At 37.5% G+C, this 16935-nt stretch overlaps 1 protein-coding gene across 11 annotated transcripts in view; it reads left to right on the top strand.

Moving 5' to 3' along the window:
- Positions 1-16935, top strand: part of VPS13B (vacuolar protein sorting 13 homolog B) — an 806600-nt gene that overhangs the window by 309154 nt on the left and 480511 nt on the right. For all 11 annotated transcript variants that reach the window (XR_003514498.1, XM_027561445.1, XM_027561448.1 and 8 more), the window contains one exon: positions 16400-16509. Coding sequence is in view for 10 of the 11 variants with exons in the window: in XM_027561445.1 (XP_027417246.1) it covers positions 16400-16509 (110 nt within the window). In the remaining variant the exon portion in view is untranslated. The remainder of the gene's footprint in view (positions 1-16399; positions 16510-16935) is intronic.

Here is a 16935-nt window from a genome sequence, read left to right as displayed (position 1 = left end):
CAAGTTTCTAGAACCATTCTTCCTTGGAGTTTTCTTTTTTTCCCACTTATCTACATATTCCATTGTTCAAGGTTCTACTTTTCAGGACACTGCCTATGCTGCTCATGTAGCTTCTGTGTATATTTATGGGCACCAAGTGAAGAGCTGTACTACTCCATACTATAGGAATACACTGCAAGCTCTGAGTTCAGAGGCAAGAGACATATTGGATGGACACAGGCTTTGTCAGTTTTTCCTGTGTGGAGTTGCTTAGGAAGCCGCGTAGAACTGTTCACCACTGCAACTGCTGGAATGATTTAGGGTGAGGTAGCCTCTTGAGAAATTTGTATGCAGGTCAGGAAGCAACAGTTAGAACTGGACATGGAACAACAGACTGGTTCCAAATAGGAAAAGGAGTTCGTCAAGGCTGTATATTGTCACCCTGCTTATTTAACTTATATGCAGAGTACATCATAAGAGATGCTGGGCTGGAAGAAGCACAAGCTGGAATCAAGATTGCTGGGAGAAATATCAATAACCTCAGATATGCAGATGACACCACCCTTACGGCAGAAAGTGAAGAGGAATTAAAAAGCCTCTTGATGAAGGTGAAAGAGGAGAGTGAAAAAGTTGACTTAAAGCTCAACATTTAGAAAACGAAGATCATGGCATCCGGTCCCATCACGTTATGGGAAATAGATGAGGAAACAGTGGGAACAGTGTCACAATTTATTTTTCTGGGCTCCAAAATCACTGCAGATGGTGACTGCAGCCATGAAATTCAAAGACGCTTACTCCTTGGAAGGAAAGTTATGACCAACCTAGATAGCCTATTCAAAAGCAGAGACATTACTTTGCCAACAAAGGTTTGTCTAGTCAAGGCTATGATTTTTCCTGTGGTCATGTATGGATGTGAGAGTTGGACTGTGAAGAAGGCGGAGCGCCGAAGAATGGATGCTTCTGAACTGTGGTGTTGGAGAAGACTCTTGAGAGTCCCTTGAACTGCAAGGAGATCCAACCAGTCCATTCTGAAGATCAGCCCTGGGATCTCTTTGGAAGGAATGATGCTAAAGCTGAAACTCCAGTACTTTGGCCACCTCATGCGAAGAGTTGACTCATTGGAAAAGACTCTGATGCTGGGGAGGGATTGGGGGCAGGAGGAGAAGGGGACGACAGAGGATGAGATGGCTGGATGGCATCACTGACTTGATGGGCGTGAGTCTGAGTAAACTCCGGGAGTTGGTGATGGACAGGGAGGCCTGGCGTGCTGCGATTCATGGGGTCGCAAAGAGTTGAACATGACTGATCAACTGAACTGAACTGAACTGAACCCTAAAGGTTCTTATATTAAAAAAAGCAGCCTTAGTTTCTGAAAAAAAACTGAGAAAAATAACTTGGCTGTTGATGAATGACTGATGGAATGGAGGGCAGTGTCTTGGACTTAGGAATGCTAGAAGTCTATCCTGTGATTTATGCCATGCAATTTTAGATGAAATGAGAAATAATGGTATTAAGTATCAGAAAATACATGCTTATCTGGTTTCAGTCAGAACAACATTGCTTTTAGTTTCCAAGTTAAGATTTATTATTAATACATACTTAGTATTTAAAGCTTTCATAATTAAATCAAAATGTATATTCTGTCTCCTAGTTAGTTTGCTGAATATTATCGTAATTTTGAAAGAGATCTTTCCAACCAGAGCTGGTCCATGGAATTTTAAAACTATACATGGTCTAATGTGGATGACTTTGAAGATCCTTCTCTAGTTGATTTTAAGTTGTAATAAAAAAAATACTGTTTTCTGCTAGTATCTATTTAAAAAGATACATCCCTATGATCCTTAATTCTGTGTGCTTAAAATTTAAGCCAGATGTAGCTTCATAGAGTCAGTAAGATTAAAATGCTAAGTCAATTAATGATTAATTATTTTGAATTAAACATGATCCGAGATTATCAGTGTTGGCTTTAAAAAACGTAAACCAAACTGAATACTGCTTTGTACCTTAATTCATATTTTATGTCTCATTATTTCAAAATATAAGTGTTTGCAGTATGTTTGCAGTGCTTATAGCCTTAGGTTATTTAATATATTCAAATATGATTAAGACATACTTTGGAGTTTGGGGCCTATATGTAAGAGATACAGAAATATTTGAAATGAAAAAACTGTCATAATACTACCAATAGAGAAGATTTTATGGATGTATATGAGTTAATGATAATACATGTTATATGTTAATTTATAATCTATATTTTGATTATGTTTTCCTGTAAAAGGAAATCTGGTTTTGTTTATTTAATTGATTGATTTAATTCTATTGAATATAGTTGATTTACAGTGTTAATTAGACTAGCAATCTCTTCAAGAAAATTAGAGACCAAGGGAACACTTCATGCAAAGATGGGGTCAGTAAAGGACAGAAATGGTATGGACCTAACAGAAACAGAATATATTAAGTAGAGATGGCAAGAATACACAAAAGAACTGTATAAAAAAGATCTTCACGACCCAGATAATCACAATAGTGTGATCACTCACGTAGAGCCAGACATCCTGGAATGCGAAGTCAAGTGGGCCTTAGGAAGTGTCAGTATGAACAAAGCTAGTGGAGGTGATGGAATTCCAGTTGAACTCTTTCAAGTCTTCAAGGATGATGCTGTGAAAGTGCTGCACTCAATATGCCAGCAAATTTGGAAAACTCAGCAGTGGCCACAGGACTGGAAAAGGTCAGTTTTCATTCCAGTCTCTAAGAAAGGCGACGCCAAAGAATGCTCAAACTACCACACAGTTGTACTCATCTCACACACTAGAAAAGTAATGCCCCAGATTCTCCAAGCAGGCTTCAGCAATATGTGAATCGTGAACTTCCTGATGTTCAAGCTGGTTTTAGAAAAGGCAGAGGAACCAGAGATCAAATGCCAACATCTGCTGGATCATGGAAAAAGCAAGAGAGTTCCAGAAAAATATCTATTTCTGCTTTATTGACTATGCCAAAGCCTTTGACTGTGTGGATCACAACAAACTGTGGAAAATTCTTCAAGAGATGGGAATACCAGACCACCTGAACTGCCTCCTGAGAAATCTGTATGCAGGTCAGGAAGCAACAGTTAGGACTGGAAATGGAACAACAGACTGGTCCCAAATAGGAAAAGGAGTACGTCAAGGCTGTATATTGTCACCCTGCTTATTTAACTTCTGTGCAGAGTACATCCTGAGAAACCGTGGGCTCGATGAAGCACCAACTGGAATCAAGATTGCTGGGAGAAATATTAATACCCTCAGATGTGCAGATGACACCACTGTTGTGGCAGAAAGCAAAGAGTAACTAAAGAACCTCATGATGAAAGTGAAAGAGGAGAGGGGAAAAAGTTGGCTTAAATCTCAACATTCAGAAAACTAAGATTATGGCATCGGGTCCCATCTCTTCACGGCAAATAGATGGGAAAACAGTGGACATAGTGTCAGACTTTATTTTTCTGGGGTCCAAAATCACTGCAGATGGTGATTGCAGCCATGAAATTAAAAGATGCTTACGCCTTGGAAGGAAAGTTATGACCAACCTAGACAGCATCTTAAAAAGCAGAGACATTACTTTGTCAACAAAGGTCCGTCTAGTCAAGGGTGTGATTTTTCCTGTAGTCATGTATGGGTGTGAGAGTTGTACTATAAAGAAACTTGAGCGCCGAAGAATTGATGCTTTTGAAATGTGATGTTTGAGAAGACTCTTGAGAGTCCCTTGGACTGCAAGGAGATCCAACCAGTGCATCCTAAAGGAGATCAGTCCTGAATGTTCATTGGAAGGACTGATTTTGAAGCTGAGACTCCAGTACTTTGGCCATCTGATGCGAAGATCTGACTCATTTGAAAAGACCCTGATGTTGGCAAATATTGAAGGTGGGAGGAGAAGGGGACAACAGAGGATGAGATGGTTGGATGGCATCACCAACTCAATAGACATGAGTTTGAGTATACTCCGGGAGTTGGTGATGGCCAGGGAGGCCTGGCATGCTGCAGTCCATGGAGTCGCAAAGAGTTTGTCATGACTGAGTGACTGAATTGAACAGTGTTAATTACTACTCTACAGCAAAGTGATTCTGTTATACATATATATATATATATATATATACATTTTTAATACAATCTTTTCTATTATAGTTTATCATAGGGTATTGAATATAATTCTCTTTGCCATACAATGCAAACTTTTTTATCTATTCTATGTTTGAAAGAGTACCTCTGATAACATCAACCTCTTAAACCATTAGTTTCCCAGCCCTCTCCCCCAAGGAACCTCCAGTTTCTTCTCAATATCCGTCATTCTTTTTCTGTTCCATAGATAGTTCAATTGTGTCCTTTTTTACTTTATCTTTTTATAATTTGTTTATTTATTTTTGGTTGTACTGGGTCTTTGTTGCTTCCTGCAGGTTTTCTCTAATTGCAGAGAGTAGGGGCTACTCTTCGTTGCGGTGCATGGATTTCTCATTGTTGCAGTGGCGCAGAGAAGTGTTGAAGTGGTTTCTCTTGTTGAAAAGCACGGACTCGAGGCCCACGCGCTCTAGGTGCACAGGCTTCAGCAGTTCCAGCTAGGAGGGTCAGTTCTTCTGACTCGTAGGCCCTAGAGCGTGCTGCTGCTGCTGCTAAGTCGCTTCAGTCGTGTCCGACTCTGTGCGATCCCATAGATGGCAGCCTACCAGGCTCCCCTGTCCCTGGGATTCTCCAGGCAAGAACACTGGAGTGGGTAGCCTCGGTAATTCAGGTTCAGTGGCTCTAGAGGGCAGGCTCAGTAGTTGTGGCACATGAACCAAGTATTCTGTGGCTTGTGGAATCTTCCTGGACCGGGGATTGAACCCATGTTGTATGCATTGTCAGGGAAACTCCTGGCCGCTGTACCAGCAAGAAAGTCCTGTGTCATATTTTAGATTCCACATATGTGATGTTATATGGTATTCATCTTTCTGACTTACTTCACTTATTAATAGTATGATAATCTGTACTTGCATCCACATTGCTGTGTATGGCATTATTTTGTTTTTTGTGATTGAGTGTTATTCCTGTGTGTGTGTGTGTGTGTTTACCCCAAGTTGTTTAGCCAGTCATCTGTCGATGAATGTTTAGGTTGCTTCCATGTCTTGGCTGTCATAAACATAGAGACGTGTGTATCTTTTTGAATTATAGTTTTGTTTTGATACATGCCCAGGAGTGGGATTGGGGAATCATATGGTCATTCTGTAAAATCCAGTTTAAAATGAAGAATTGCTTTAAAAAATTTTTTTTTAGTTCTAGAATCCTGTGTTTGTTTATATTGATTTGGTGCAGGATTTGGGATGGGTTTCTGAATAATGAAAATCCTGAATAAAGAATAATGATGCACTGAAGATAAATAAAAGAGAGACTTTTATGAGACCTGTTAATTTTTAAAATGGTATTTACTTGGTATCAATGAAGTTGATGCTTTTTTTCTTATATCAACCGAAGTTTTCATTGAAATTCAGAACTTTGATCAGGAAAAATGCAGGTATAGTTTCATAGTTCTAGACTATAATATATTATTTTTATAACATGAAATGATATATTTGTTCTACCTTGGTTTATATATAGCTTGATTAATATACTTGCAGATCTGTTTTTTTAATAATAGATCACTTGTATATTCACCTACAGACACCTCGACAATCACTATTTTATGCTTAAATATTACATATAAACATATGCTTATATATATATATATATTTGTGTATAATGCCTGGAAAATCTATGCTTACGGAGGAATCTTAGTTTCTATTTTCTTCTCCTAGCACTGATTTTTTTTTTGAATTTTATTCATAATTTTATTATAAAATTCTTATTGAATGACATTAGAACACAAATTTTTCTAAAATGGAAATACTTAACTGATTTTTCACACTCTTAAGTAATACATTATCATTTTTATTTTATTTTTTTAAATTTAATTTAATTTTATTTTATTTTTTAAATTTTATTTTATTTTTAAACTTTACAATATTGTATTCATTTTGCCAAATATCGAAATAATCCACCACAGGTATACCTGTGTTCCCCATCCTGAACCCTCCTCCCTCCTCCCTCCCCATACCATCCCTCTGGGTCGTCCCAGTGCACCAGCCCCAAGCATCCAGTATCGTGCATTGAACCTGGACTGGCAACTTGTTTCATACATGATATTATACATGTTTCAATGTCATTCTCCCAAATCTCCCCACCCTCTCCCTCTCCCACAGAGTCCATAAGACTAATATATACATCAGTGTCTCTTTTGCTGTCTCGTACACAGGGTTATTGTTACCATCTTTCTAAATTCCATATATATGCGTTAGTATACTGTATTGGTGTTTTTCTTTCTGGCTTACTTCACTCTGTATAATAGGTTCCAGTTTCATCCATCTCATTAGAACTGATTCAAATGTATTCTTTCTAATGGCTGAGTAATACTCCATTGTGTATATGTACCACAGCTTTCTTATCCATTCATCTGCTGATGGGCATCTAGGTTGCTTCCATGTCCTGGCTATTACAAACAGTGCTGCGATGAACATTGGGGTACACGTGTCTCTTTCCCTTCTGGTTTCCTCAGTGTGTATGCCCTTAATTTTTATTGGAGTATAGTTGCTTTACAATGTTGTGTTAGTTTCAGATGTAGAGCAAGTGAGTCAGTTATACATATATCTACCCTTTCTTAGAATGTTTTTCCATAAAAGTCATTACAGAGTTTTTAATTGAGTTCTTTATATATTAGGTCTCATTAATTGTCTGCTTTATAGATATAGAGTACATATGTTGATCTTCATTTCCCATTCATCTCACTCCTCTTACCCCCTTGGTTATCTGTACAGGTTTCTTTCTACGTTTGTGTCTTATTCTGCTTTGCAAATAAATTCATCTCTATCATTTTTCTGGATTCCACATTTACATGATTCTATTCAATATTTGTTTTTGTCTTTCTGACTTCACTCTGTTAAACAGTCTCTAGGAGCATCCACATCTCTGCAAATATCATTATTTCATTCTTTTTTTTAAATTTAATTTTATTTTTAAACTTTACAATGTTGTATTAGTTTTGCCAAATATGTTTGAGTAATTCTTCATTGTATCTACCTTCCCAGGCTTCCTATGTGGCACTAGTGGTAAAGAATCCTCCTGCCAATGCAGGAGATGTAAGAGATGTGGGTTCGATTCCTGGGTCGGGACGATCCCCTAGAGAAGGGCATGGCAACCCACTCCAGTGTTCTTGCCTGGAGAATCCCATGGATAGAGGAGCCTGGCAGGCTGTATCCCATAGGATTGCATAGAGTTGGACATTACTGCTTAAAACAGATGTAAGGATAGTTTGTTTATTTGTGATTTTTCTTGTTTCTTGAGGTAGAATTTTATTGCTATAAACTTCCCTCTTATAACTACTTTTGGGTTATCCCATAGGTTTTGGGTCATTGTGCTTTCATTGTCATTTGTTTCTCGTTTTTTTGTTGTTGTTAATTTCTTTGATTTCTTCAGTGATCCGTTGGTTATTTAGTAGCATATTCAGCCTCCATGTCTTTTTGTTTTTTACACTTTTTTTCTTGTAACTGATTTTTAATCTCATAGCTTTGTGATCAGAAAAGATGTTTGATACAATTTCAGTTTTATTAAATTTACCTAGGCTTGATTTTTGACCCAGTATGTGATCTCTCCTGAAAAATGTTCCTTGTATACTTTAGAGGAAGTGTGTTCTGTTGCTTTCAGATAGAATGTCCTGTAAATGTCAATTAAATCTCTCTGGTCAAATGTGTTATTTAAGGGTTGGGTTTCCTTATAAATTTTCTGTCTGGATGATCTGTCCATTGGTGTTAGTAGGGAGGTAGTCCCGCACTTTTCTTGTGTTACTGTTGATTTCTCCTTTGTGGCTTTTAGCATGTGCCTTATGTATTGAGGAGGGGAAGGCAATGGCACCCCACTCCAGTACTCTTGCCTGGAAAATCCCATGGGTGCAGGAGCCTGGTAGGCTGCAGTCCATGGGGTCACGAAGAGTTGGACATGACTGAGCGACTTCACTTTCACTTTTCACTTTCATGCACTAGAGAAGGAAATGGCAACCCACTCCAGTGTTCTTGCCTGGAGAATCCCAGGGACGGCGGAGCCTGGTGGGCTGCCGTCTATGGGGTTGCACAGAGTTGGACATGACTGAAGTGACTTAGCAGTAGCAGTATGTATTGAGGTGCTCTTATGTTAGGTACATAAATATTTACAGTTGTTATCTTCTTACTGGGTTGATCCCTTGATCATTATGTGGTGGTCTTCCTTGTCTCTTATCATAGCCTTTAAAGTCTATTTTGTCTGATATGAGTATTGCTACTCCAGTTTTCTATGAATTTCCATTGGCATGGAGTATCTTTTTCCATCCTCGCATTTTCATCCTGCCTGTGTTCTGAGGTCTAAAGTAGATCTCTTGTAGACAGCATATATACAGGTCTTGTTTTTGTATCCATTTAGTCAATCAGTGTCTTTTGGTTGGTGCATTTAATCCATTTACATTTAAGGTTATTATTGGTATGTATGCAGCCATGAAATTAAAAGACGCTTACTCCTTTGAAGAAAAGTTATGACCAACCTAGATAGCATATTCAAAAGCAGAGACATTACTTTGTCAACAAAGGTCCGTCTAGTCAAGGCTATGGTTTTTCCTGTGGTCATGTATGGATGTGAGAGTTGGACTGTGAAGAAGGCTGAACGCCGAAGAATTGATGCTTTTGAACTGTGGTGTTGGAGAAGACTCTTGAGAGTCCCTTGGACTGCAAGGAGATCCAACCAGTCCATTCTGAAGGAGATCAGCCCTGGGATTTCTTTGGAAAGAATGATGCTAAAGCTGAAACTCCAGTACTTTGGCCACCTCATGCGAAGAGGTGACTCATTGGAAAAGACTCTGATGCTGGGAGGGATTGGGGGCAAGAGGAGAAGGGGACGACAGAGGATGAGATGGCTGGATGGCATCACTGACTCGATGGACATGAGTCTGAGTGAACTCCGGGAGTTGGTGATGGACAGGGAGGCCTGGCGTGCTGGGATACATGGGGTCGCAAAGAGTTGGACATGACTGAGCGACTGAACTGAACTGATGTTCCTGTTTTCTTAGTTCGTTTGGGTTTGTTTTTGTAGGTCTTTTTCTTCTCATGTGTTTCCCACTTAGAGAAATTGCTTTAACATTTGTTGTAAAGTTGGTTTGGTGGTGATGAAGTCCCTCAGCTTTTGCTTGTCTGTAAAGCTTTTGATTTCTCCATTGACTCTGAATGAGATCCTCACTGGGTAGAGTAAGAATGGTTGTAGGTTCTTCCCATTTATCACTTAAAAAAAAATCCTGCCACTCTGTTCTGGCCTACAGAGTTTCTTTTGAAAAATCAGCTGATAACCTTACAGAGATTTCCTTGTATGTTTTTTGTTGCTTTTCCGTTGCTGCTTTTAATATTTTTTCTTTGTGTTTATTTTTTTTTTAGTTTGATTAATATATGTTTTGGTGTCTTTCTCCTTGGGTTTATCTTATATGGGACTCTCTGTGTTTCTTGGACTTAGATAACTATTTCTTTTCCCATTTTAGGCAAGGTTGTGATTATAATCTCTTCAAATATTTTCTCAGACCTTTTCTCTTGTTCACCTTCTTCTTCTGGTTCCCCTGTAATTTGAATATTGGTAGATTTAATTTCTCCCAGAAATTCCTGAGAGTGTCCTTATTTCTTTTCATTCCTTTTTTCTTTATTCTACTCCATAGAAGTTATTTGTGCCATTCTGTCTTCCATGCCATTTATCTGTTCTTCTGCCTCAGTTATTCTGCTATTGATTCCCTTTTTGTACTTTTCATTTGTGATTGTGTTAGTCATCACTGTTCATTTGTTTTTCAGTTCTTTTTTGTCGTTATTAAACATTTCTTACATCTTCTTGATCATGCATACATTCTATTTCCAAAATCTTGGATCATCTTTACTGTCATTACTCTGAATTTTTTTTCAGGTAGATTGCCTGTGTACATGTGTGCTAAGTCGCTTCAGTCGTGTCCAACTCTTTCCCCATGGAGTATAGGCTGCCAGGTTTCTCTGTCCTTGGACTTTTCCAAGCAATAATACTGGAGTGGGTTGCCCTTCCCTTCTGCAGTGAATCTTTCCAACACAGGGATCAAACCCATGTCTTTTATGTCTCCTGCATTGGCAGGTGGGTTCTTTACCACTAGTACCACCTCGGAAACCTGCATAGATTGCCTGCTTCCTCTATTTCTTTTGTCTTGTGTGTTTTTACCTAGCTCCTTCTACAGAGACATATTTCTCTGTTGCCTCATTTTGTCTAGTTTAGTGTGTTCGTTGTCCCTTTTCCACAGACTGCAAGGTCATAGTTCATTGCGCTTCTGCTGTCTGCTCCCTGGTGGGTGAGGTTTGTCCTGGGGCTTGTGTTGACTTTGTGGTGGGTAGGGACTGGCGCCTGCTCTCAAAGATTGGCCAGAGGGTCCTCTCCTCTTCCAAATATTCTCTATAAAGGCAGCATTCATGTTACCAGATGCAATCCTGAGAAATCCCTGTTGGGAGGTATCTTCATTTCTTCTAGCACAGATTGCCTTGCTTGGTTCTCCCTGAAATATTTAGAGTGGCTGGAAGATTTCTCTGAGTTTTCTTTCTTTGCCCTGACTTCCTCAGGCTCCATGCACCTGAAACTTTGTGGGATCTTTCTTGTCTCTCAAGTTCCATCCCCTGTTTTTCTTATTAGCATTTGATGAAGGTTTATTGGAAAAGGGTGGCATTTGGGTAGATTACTCTTGTTTCTACTGTTTTCATAGATCCTAAAGTGTCAGTCTGTCTCAAACTAGCTCTTTATGTATTTGTTAAAAGTTCAGTTGTTTCCTTCTTTTCTTCTCCTCCTCTTATTGCTTTCTCAGGTATAAAAGCCATATTCATTCCTTTGGCCCTATGAGGGACACCTTTCACTTTTATGATTTCTGTTCATAAAAATCTGTCTAGTGAATGTTGAAAAGCTTTGATAGGTTACCTGGCTTCCTCTTATTGTTACAATGAGATAGAATTCTCTTGTGATTTTTGTATCCTATGAGAAAGGGAAATATTTATTAAGTAACATGAGGTACCATACACACAGCTAAAAATCTTACGATTCATTTACACTAAATTTGACTGCTATCTTGGATAAGGTTGCCAGTAGTTGGCAGCTCATCCCTGCCTTGTTGTTTTTTAGTGTCTGATTCTCTCTTGCCTTTATTCCCTACCCTTGTTTTTGAAGTAGTTATTCTTCCCTTATTGTTTACTTAATTATGTAGTCAAAAGTTTTGAAATTACTGTTACAAATCAGGGTAACAATGTCTTAAGAGCCGTATTAATCTGAAGTGTTCTTTATTATTGTAGTTGTTCAGTTTCTAAGTCCTGTCTGAGTTTGCAACCCCATGAACTGCAGCATGCCAGACTCCCCTGTCCTTCACTCTCTCCCAGAGTTTCCTCAAATTCATGTCCATTGAGTCAGTGATGAGTTTCATGGGGAAAAAATAGTAAGTTTTAGCTACTTAAACTTAGATGAAGATTAATGTGTCTGTGTTTTTGTGTCATTCATTGGTTCATGATAAATGTAAAGTACTTTTTCCTATTAATAACTTGATATTTTGCAAGACAGTCTCATTGGTTGGCAAGGTTTCTGTTACTGATAAGCATGTATGTTTAATTTCATGCTCTGCAACTTTGGTCTCTAACCCTTATTTCAGTTCTCATTTTTAGCTTAGGATGTAACTGAAAATGACAGTGGTGCCTTGGTTTAACTAATTGGTGAAGCCTGAATGGAATGTGTATAAGTGAGCCATTTGGGTCGTGAACAGAGGAGTAAAGCACACTTTTCTCATTAGTTGTCTCCCAGGCTAAAATTAAACAGAATAATATATTGCCAAGTTTTAGTGATGTATGGGGCATCTGTTCTGAGTCAACTCAGTATCAGACTAATTGTCTGCACACTTATATGTAAAACTTGTGTTTTATTTTTAAAGGTCTTGTCTCATAAATTGAATATAATATAAAAATATCCCTTTAAATGTAAAAGAATGTTATCTCTAATTTATAGTTTCAACTAAATTGTTAAATTAATAAGTTGTTCTCTTTTATTACGTGTTTAGCACTCATGAAGTTGAAGCCTGGCTCTTTGTCATTTAGTCATTTTTGGTATAATGCAGTTGTGTAACATGAATATTTGTGGGTGAAGTATTTAATTTTTTCATTATAATATAGTAAGACTTTCAAAATTAATTGTCCACGTGAAAAAATGTATCTATTTTCATTTGTTTTCCTTTCCCTTTCTCTATCATTCCCTTTTTAAAGATGTGCTAATAACTTACTGGGAAAATTTTTAAACATTTACTCAACCTGTTCAGTTTTTAGGGCATATGAAAAGACTATTAAAATAACTTGCCTAATAAGGAGAATTCTATAATTCCGTAATTTAGTTTTTTCTCAAGTTTGTATACTTTTAAATTTATAACTACTTTGTTTATATAGATTTTTCTCTGTATTTTTATCATAATTTTGAAAAAGTTTGTACATGGCTTGTACTTGAGATGTACAGTATTTTGTTGTTGTTGGGTTGCTCAGTCATGTCTGATTCTTTGTGACCCCCATGGACTGTGTGTGGCACACTAGACTTCCCTGTCCTTCACTATCTCCTGGAGTTTGCTCTAACTCACATCCATTGAGTTGATGACGCCATCCAGCCATCTAATCCTCTGTTGTCCCCTTCTCCTCCTGCCCTCAGTCTTTCCCAGCATCAGGGTCTTTTGCAATTAGTCTGCTCTTCACATTAGGTGGTGAAAGTATGCTATTAGAGCAAAACTGTCCTGAGTTCTTTTCTGGTTAGTGGCTCGAGGTGACCTCTACAAATGATATGCTATTCTGCTTAACCCAGAAAACTACCCTAAATCTTGCAAATCAAGAGGTTCACATCTTCATGTTCACTTTAAGAACACTCGTGAAACTGCCCAGGCCATTAAACGTATGCATATCTGAGAAGCCACCAAGCATCTGAAGGATATTGCTTTAAAGCAGCCATGTGTGCCATTCCTTCTGGTGCCTGTTCTCATTCCTTGGTTCCTCTCTCTGGATTTAATTAGGTATATGAGTGTTCTTCTTACTCCATTCTCTTATCTCTTAACACCATTTTGATTGGTTTATTTTTCTATTTCAGATACATTCTAAATTATCTTACTGTATTTCTTCTATTTTATTAATTTTGTCTTCACCTATAGCTTATCTGCTACTTGACTTGTCCAGTGAGTTTTCCTTAGAGTTGGTAGGTGTGCACAGGCCAAACAGTGGGTCTGGACACAGGGTTGGTGACCCAAAAAGAGTACTACATTTTTACTGCCTTTGCTTAAAAATTCAGAGAGTAATGCTGATCGTAAAGGCTTAGATGTAGATTCTCTGGTCATTGAGCACATCCAGGTGAACAGAGCCTCAAAGATACAGGCGCAGGACTTACAGAGCTCATGGTCAGATCAACCCATACATGAGCTATCCCTTCCACATTGAGGTGATCCTTACTGAGAAAGATCAGATTGTTTCTAAACCAGAAGAGAAGGTTTCATAGAAGACAAAGATATCCCAGAAAAAACTGAAGAAATGAAAACTTATGGCCCAGAAATAAATGCTGCAAAAAATAAATGCAAATAAAAGCAAAAAATAAAAAATTTGACTTTTACATCTAAAAATCAATTTATTCTTTTTCTTCTTTATCTTCTTTTATTTGTAACACTTGGTATACATGAAGTTGTTTTGAAGTAAAATATAATAAATATCATTGAATATGTGCTGAGAAGTTGAGTCAGTTTATTTGCTTTTTTACACCTCAGGAGATGTTTCTATTTAGGATTCTTTTCTGATCTTCTTTTTCTTTAGTGTTTTGTTTCTTCTTTGTTTGTTTAATGTAGGTTTATTTTTGATTATCCAGTCTGGGTTCATTGGACTTCTTAGGTGTGAGGCAGTTATGTATGTACATATATCTTGGCAGTTATGTAAGATTCTCAGTAATTAATTTTTATCAGTATTGGCTCTTCTCATTTTTTGGTTACTCTGGAATTTAATTAGATATATGCTTGTTCTTCTTACTCACTTATCTCTTAATATCATTTTGTTTTGTTTTTCTATTTCTGATACATTATAAATTATTGTATTTCTTCTATTTTATCAATTTTCTCTTCACATATCTAATCTGTTATTTAACCTGTTCAATGAGTTTTAGGGGGCTTTTCTAGTAGATCAGCTAGGAGACCTTGGTTCAATTCCTGGATTGGAGAGATCCCCTAGAGAAGGGATAGGCTACCCACTCCAGTATTCTTGGGCTGCCTGCGGTACAGGAGACCTGAGTTCGATCCCTGGGTTGGAAAGATCCCCTGGAGAAGGGAACAGCTACCCACTCCAGTATTCTGGCCTGGAGAATTCCATGAAGTTTTGGGGGGCTTCCCTGGTGGCTCAGTGGTAAAGAATCCGCCTGCCAATGCAGGAGATGAAGATTCATTCCTCGTGTGGGAAGAATCCCCTGGAGAAAAAATGGCAACACATTCCAGTATTCCAGACTTCCATGGACTGAGGAGCCTGGGGGCTGCAATTCATGAGTTTGCAAAGAGTTGGACAGGACTTTGACTAAACACCAAAACCAACAATAATGAGTTTTTTTACTTCAACAGCTAAATCTGTCATTTCTCTACTTTCCATTTTTCTTTAAAATATGTTCTTTGCTAATACTTTCTAATAGTTCTTCATCATGATTCCATACTTTAGTATTTTAAACATTTTCAACATAACTTTTTCAACATGGACTTTTTTCAACTAACCTGTCTATCTACCCTTTATTGTGATTTCTTTTTTCCGCTCCTACCATGAGGCAGGTACTTTTTTTAGATGCTGGAGATAGAGTTGAGGGCAAAACTGACATATTCTTTCCTTCATATTCTGTTCGTCCTAATGGAGCTAATACTATTTTTATAAAAAAATATGTAAAGAAGTTTACTATGTTATTTACAGATATACATGACCTGCCCCACATATATTAAGAATGGGACATTCTAGTTTAGTTAAGTTTATGTGAGCTACTTTTATCAGAGAAGGACAAAAATGTTTTAGTTAGTAGGATGGGATAGAAACTTGTTACACTGCAGCTTTGTGTTTTATGTCAGACTGTTAGCCTGCATTTCATCTAGACAGCTCTCTCTCTTTGCTTCTGAACATTTAAAGCTGTAATTTACAGTGATTTATTAAGTGGTTATAATGATGCTTCCTTTAGTTCTATAATATAAACAAAAGAAGGAGATAATATTCCATTCTCATGGCCAATATAGACACTGCTGTTTCCCTAGAAAATAGTTTATGATTTTATAATAAAAAACTGTAATAAAATAGTTTATTATATTTTTAATGACAAATACACAGTTAATAAGCTATAATTCACATTCCATAAAGCACATTATTTTAAAGTACATAATTTAGTGGTTTTTGGTGTATTTGCAAGTTGTGCAACAATCACCATTTTCTGATTAGAATGTTTTCATCACTCTCCAGGGAACCACCTTTCTATTAGCATTTGTTTCCCTTTGTTTTCTCCCCTAGCCCTGGCATGCATTGATATACTTTTTCTTTTATGGTTTACCCTGTTCTGGTCATTTCATGTAAGCGCAGTTGTGTAATATGTGACTTTTTGTTACTGGCTTATTTCACTTAGCATGTTTTCAGGGCTTATTCATGTTATAACATGTATCAGTACTTCATTCCATTTTGTGGTTAAATAGTTTTCCATTCTGTGGTTCTACTACATTTTGTTTATCCATTCAGCGATTCTTAGACATTCATGTTTTCCCATTTTTTGGCTGTTGTGAATAATGTGGCTATGAAAATTTGTGGACAGGTTTTTCATGGATATTTGATTAGTTCTGTTGATATACCGAGGAATATGATTGTTGGGTCGTATTGTAACTTTCTGAGCTTCTGTGGGTAGATTAGATTTTAAAGAATATGCCTGTAATGCAAGAGACCCAGGTTCTATCCCTGATTTGGAAAGATCCCCTGGAGAAGGGAATGGCGACCCACTTCAGTATTCTTGCCTGGAGAATTCCATGGACAGAGGAGCCTGGTGAGCTACAGTCCATGGGGTCACAAAGAGACAGGATTCAGCGACTATCACACACACACACACAGTAACTGTTTATTTTGCTTTTTGAGGAAATACCAATCTGCTTTCCAAATGGTCTGCACTATTTTTTGTTCCCACCAACTATGTATGGAGGTATAATTCCTCCACATCCTTTGCAACACTTATTGTTGTTTCTCTTTTTATTATGGCTATCTGCAATAGGTGTAAAATGATATCAAGCTTATTGTTTTTAGGAGGAATAATTTAAAAATCTTGCATTTTAGGTGCCGTACTCCTTTGTAATGTCCAAGGACTAGCAGTTAATATTGACCCTATCTTATACACCTGGCTCATTTATCAACCTCAGAAGCGAAGCAGTAAACATATGCAGCAGGTGAGAAGTTTTTATAATTCTCTAAATACCTTTTTCTTATTTAATAAAGTTATATATTTCTTAGCTTGATTTGTTTATGGAGGTACCAGAATTCTTCTGTCCCCTACTCTATCTGTTTCAAGCAATTTGACTCTTTAATTTCTATAGAAGAAATTACAGCTCAAAATACACTTGCTTGAATGTTAAAGGGACTTGCTCTACAATTGCTTGTAAAGGAGATACTTTAGAGAGAACAGGTTAGATAGGCCTATTTTACTGACTTAGTTTCCCTCATAGTGCATACATATTTTTTCTCAGAGTATATATATGTTCTCGGGTACATAAGAATTGTTCACGAAGTGTTAGCTTTCATTTTCATCGTCTCTGTATTTCTTTCTTCATCTGTAGATTTTTTTTCAACAAACATGTATTGAGTGTGCTTAACCC

Source organism: Bos indicus x Bos taurus, chromosome 14 (genome assembly GCF_003369695.1).
Source record: "Bos indicus x Bos taurus breed Angus x Brahman F1 hybrid chromosome 14, Bos_hybrid_MaternalHap_v2.0, whole genome shotgun sequence".
Classification (NCBI taxonomy): domain Eukaryota; kingdom Metazoa; phylum Chordata; class Mammalia; order Artiodactyla; family Bovidae; genus Bos; species Bos indicus x Bos taurus.
Note: the sequence above shows the minus strand (reverse complement) of the source record. Positions and strands in the feature narration are given on the sequence as shown.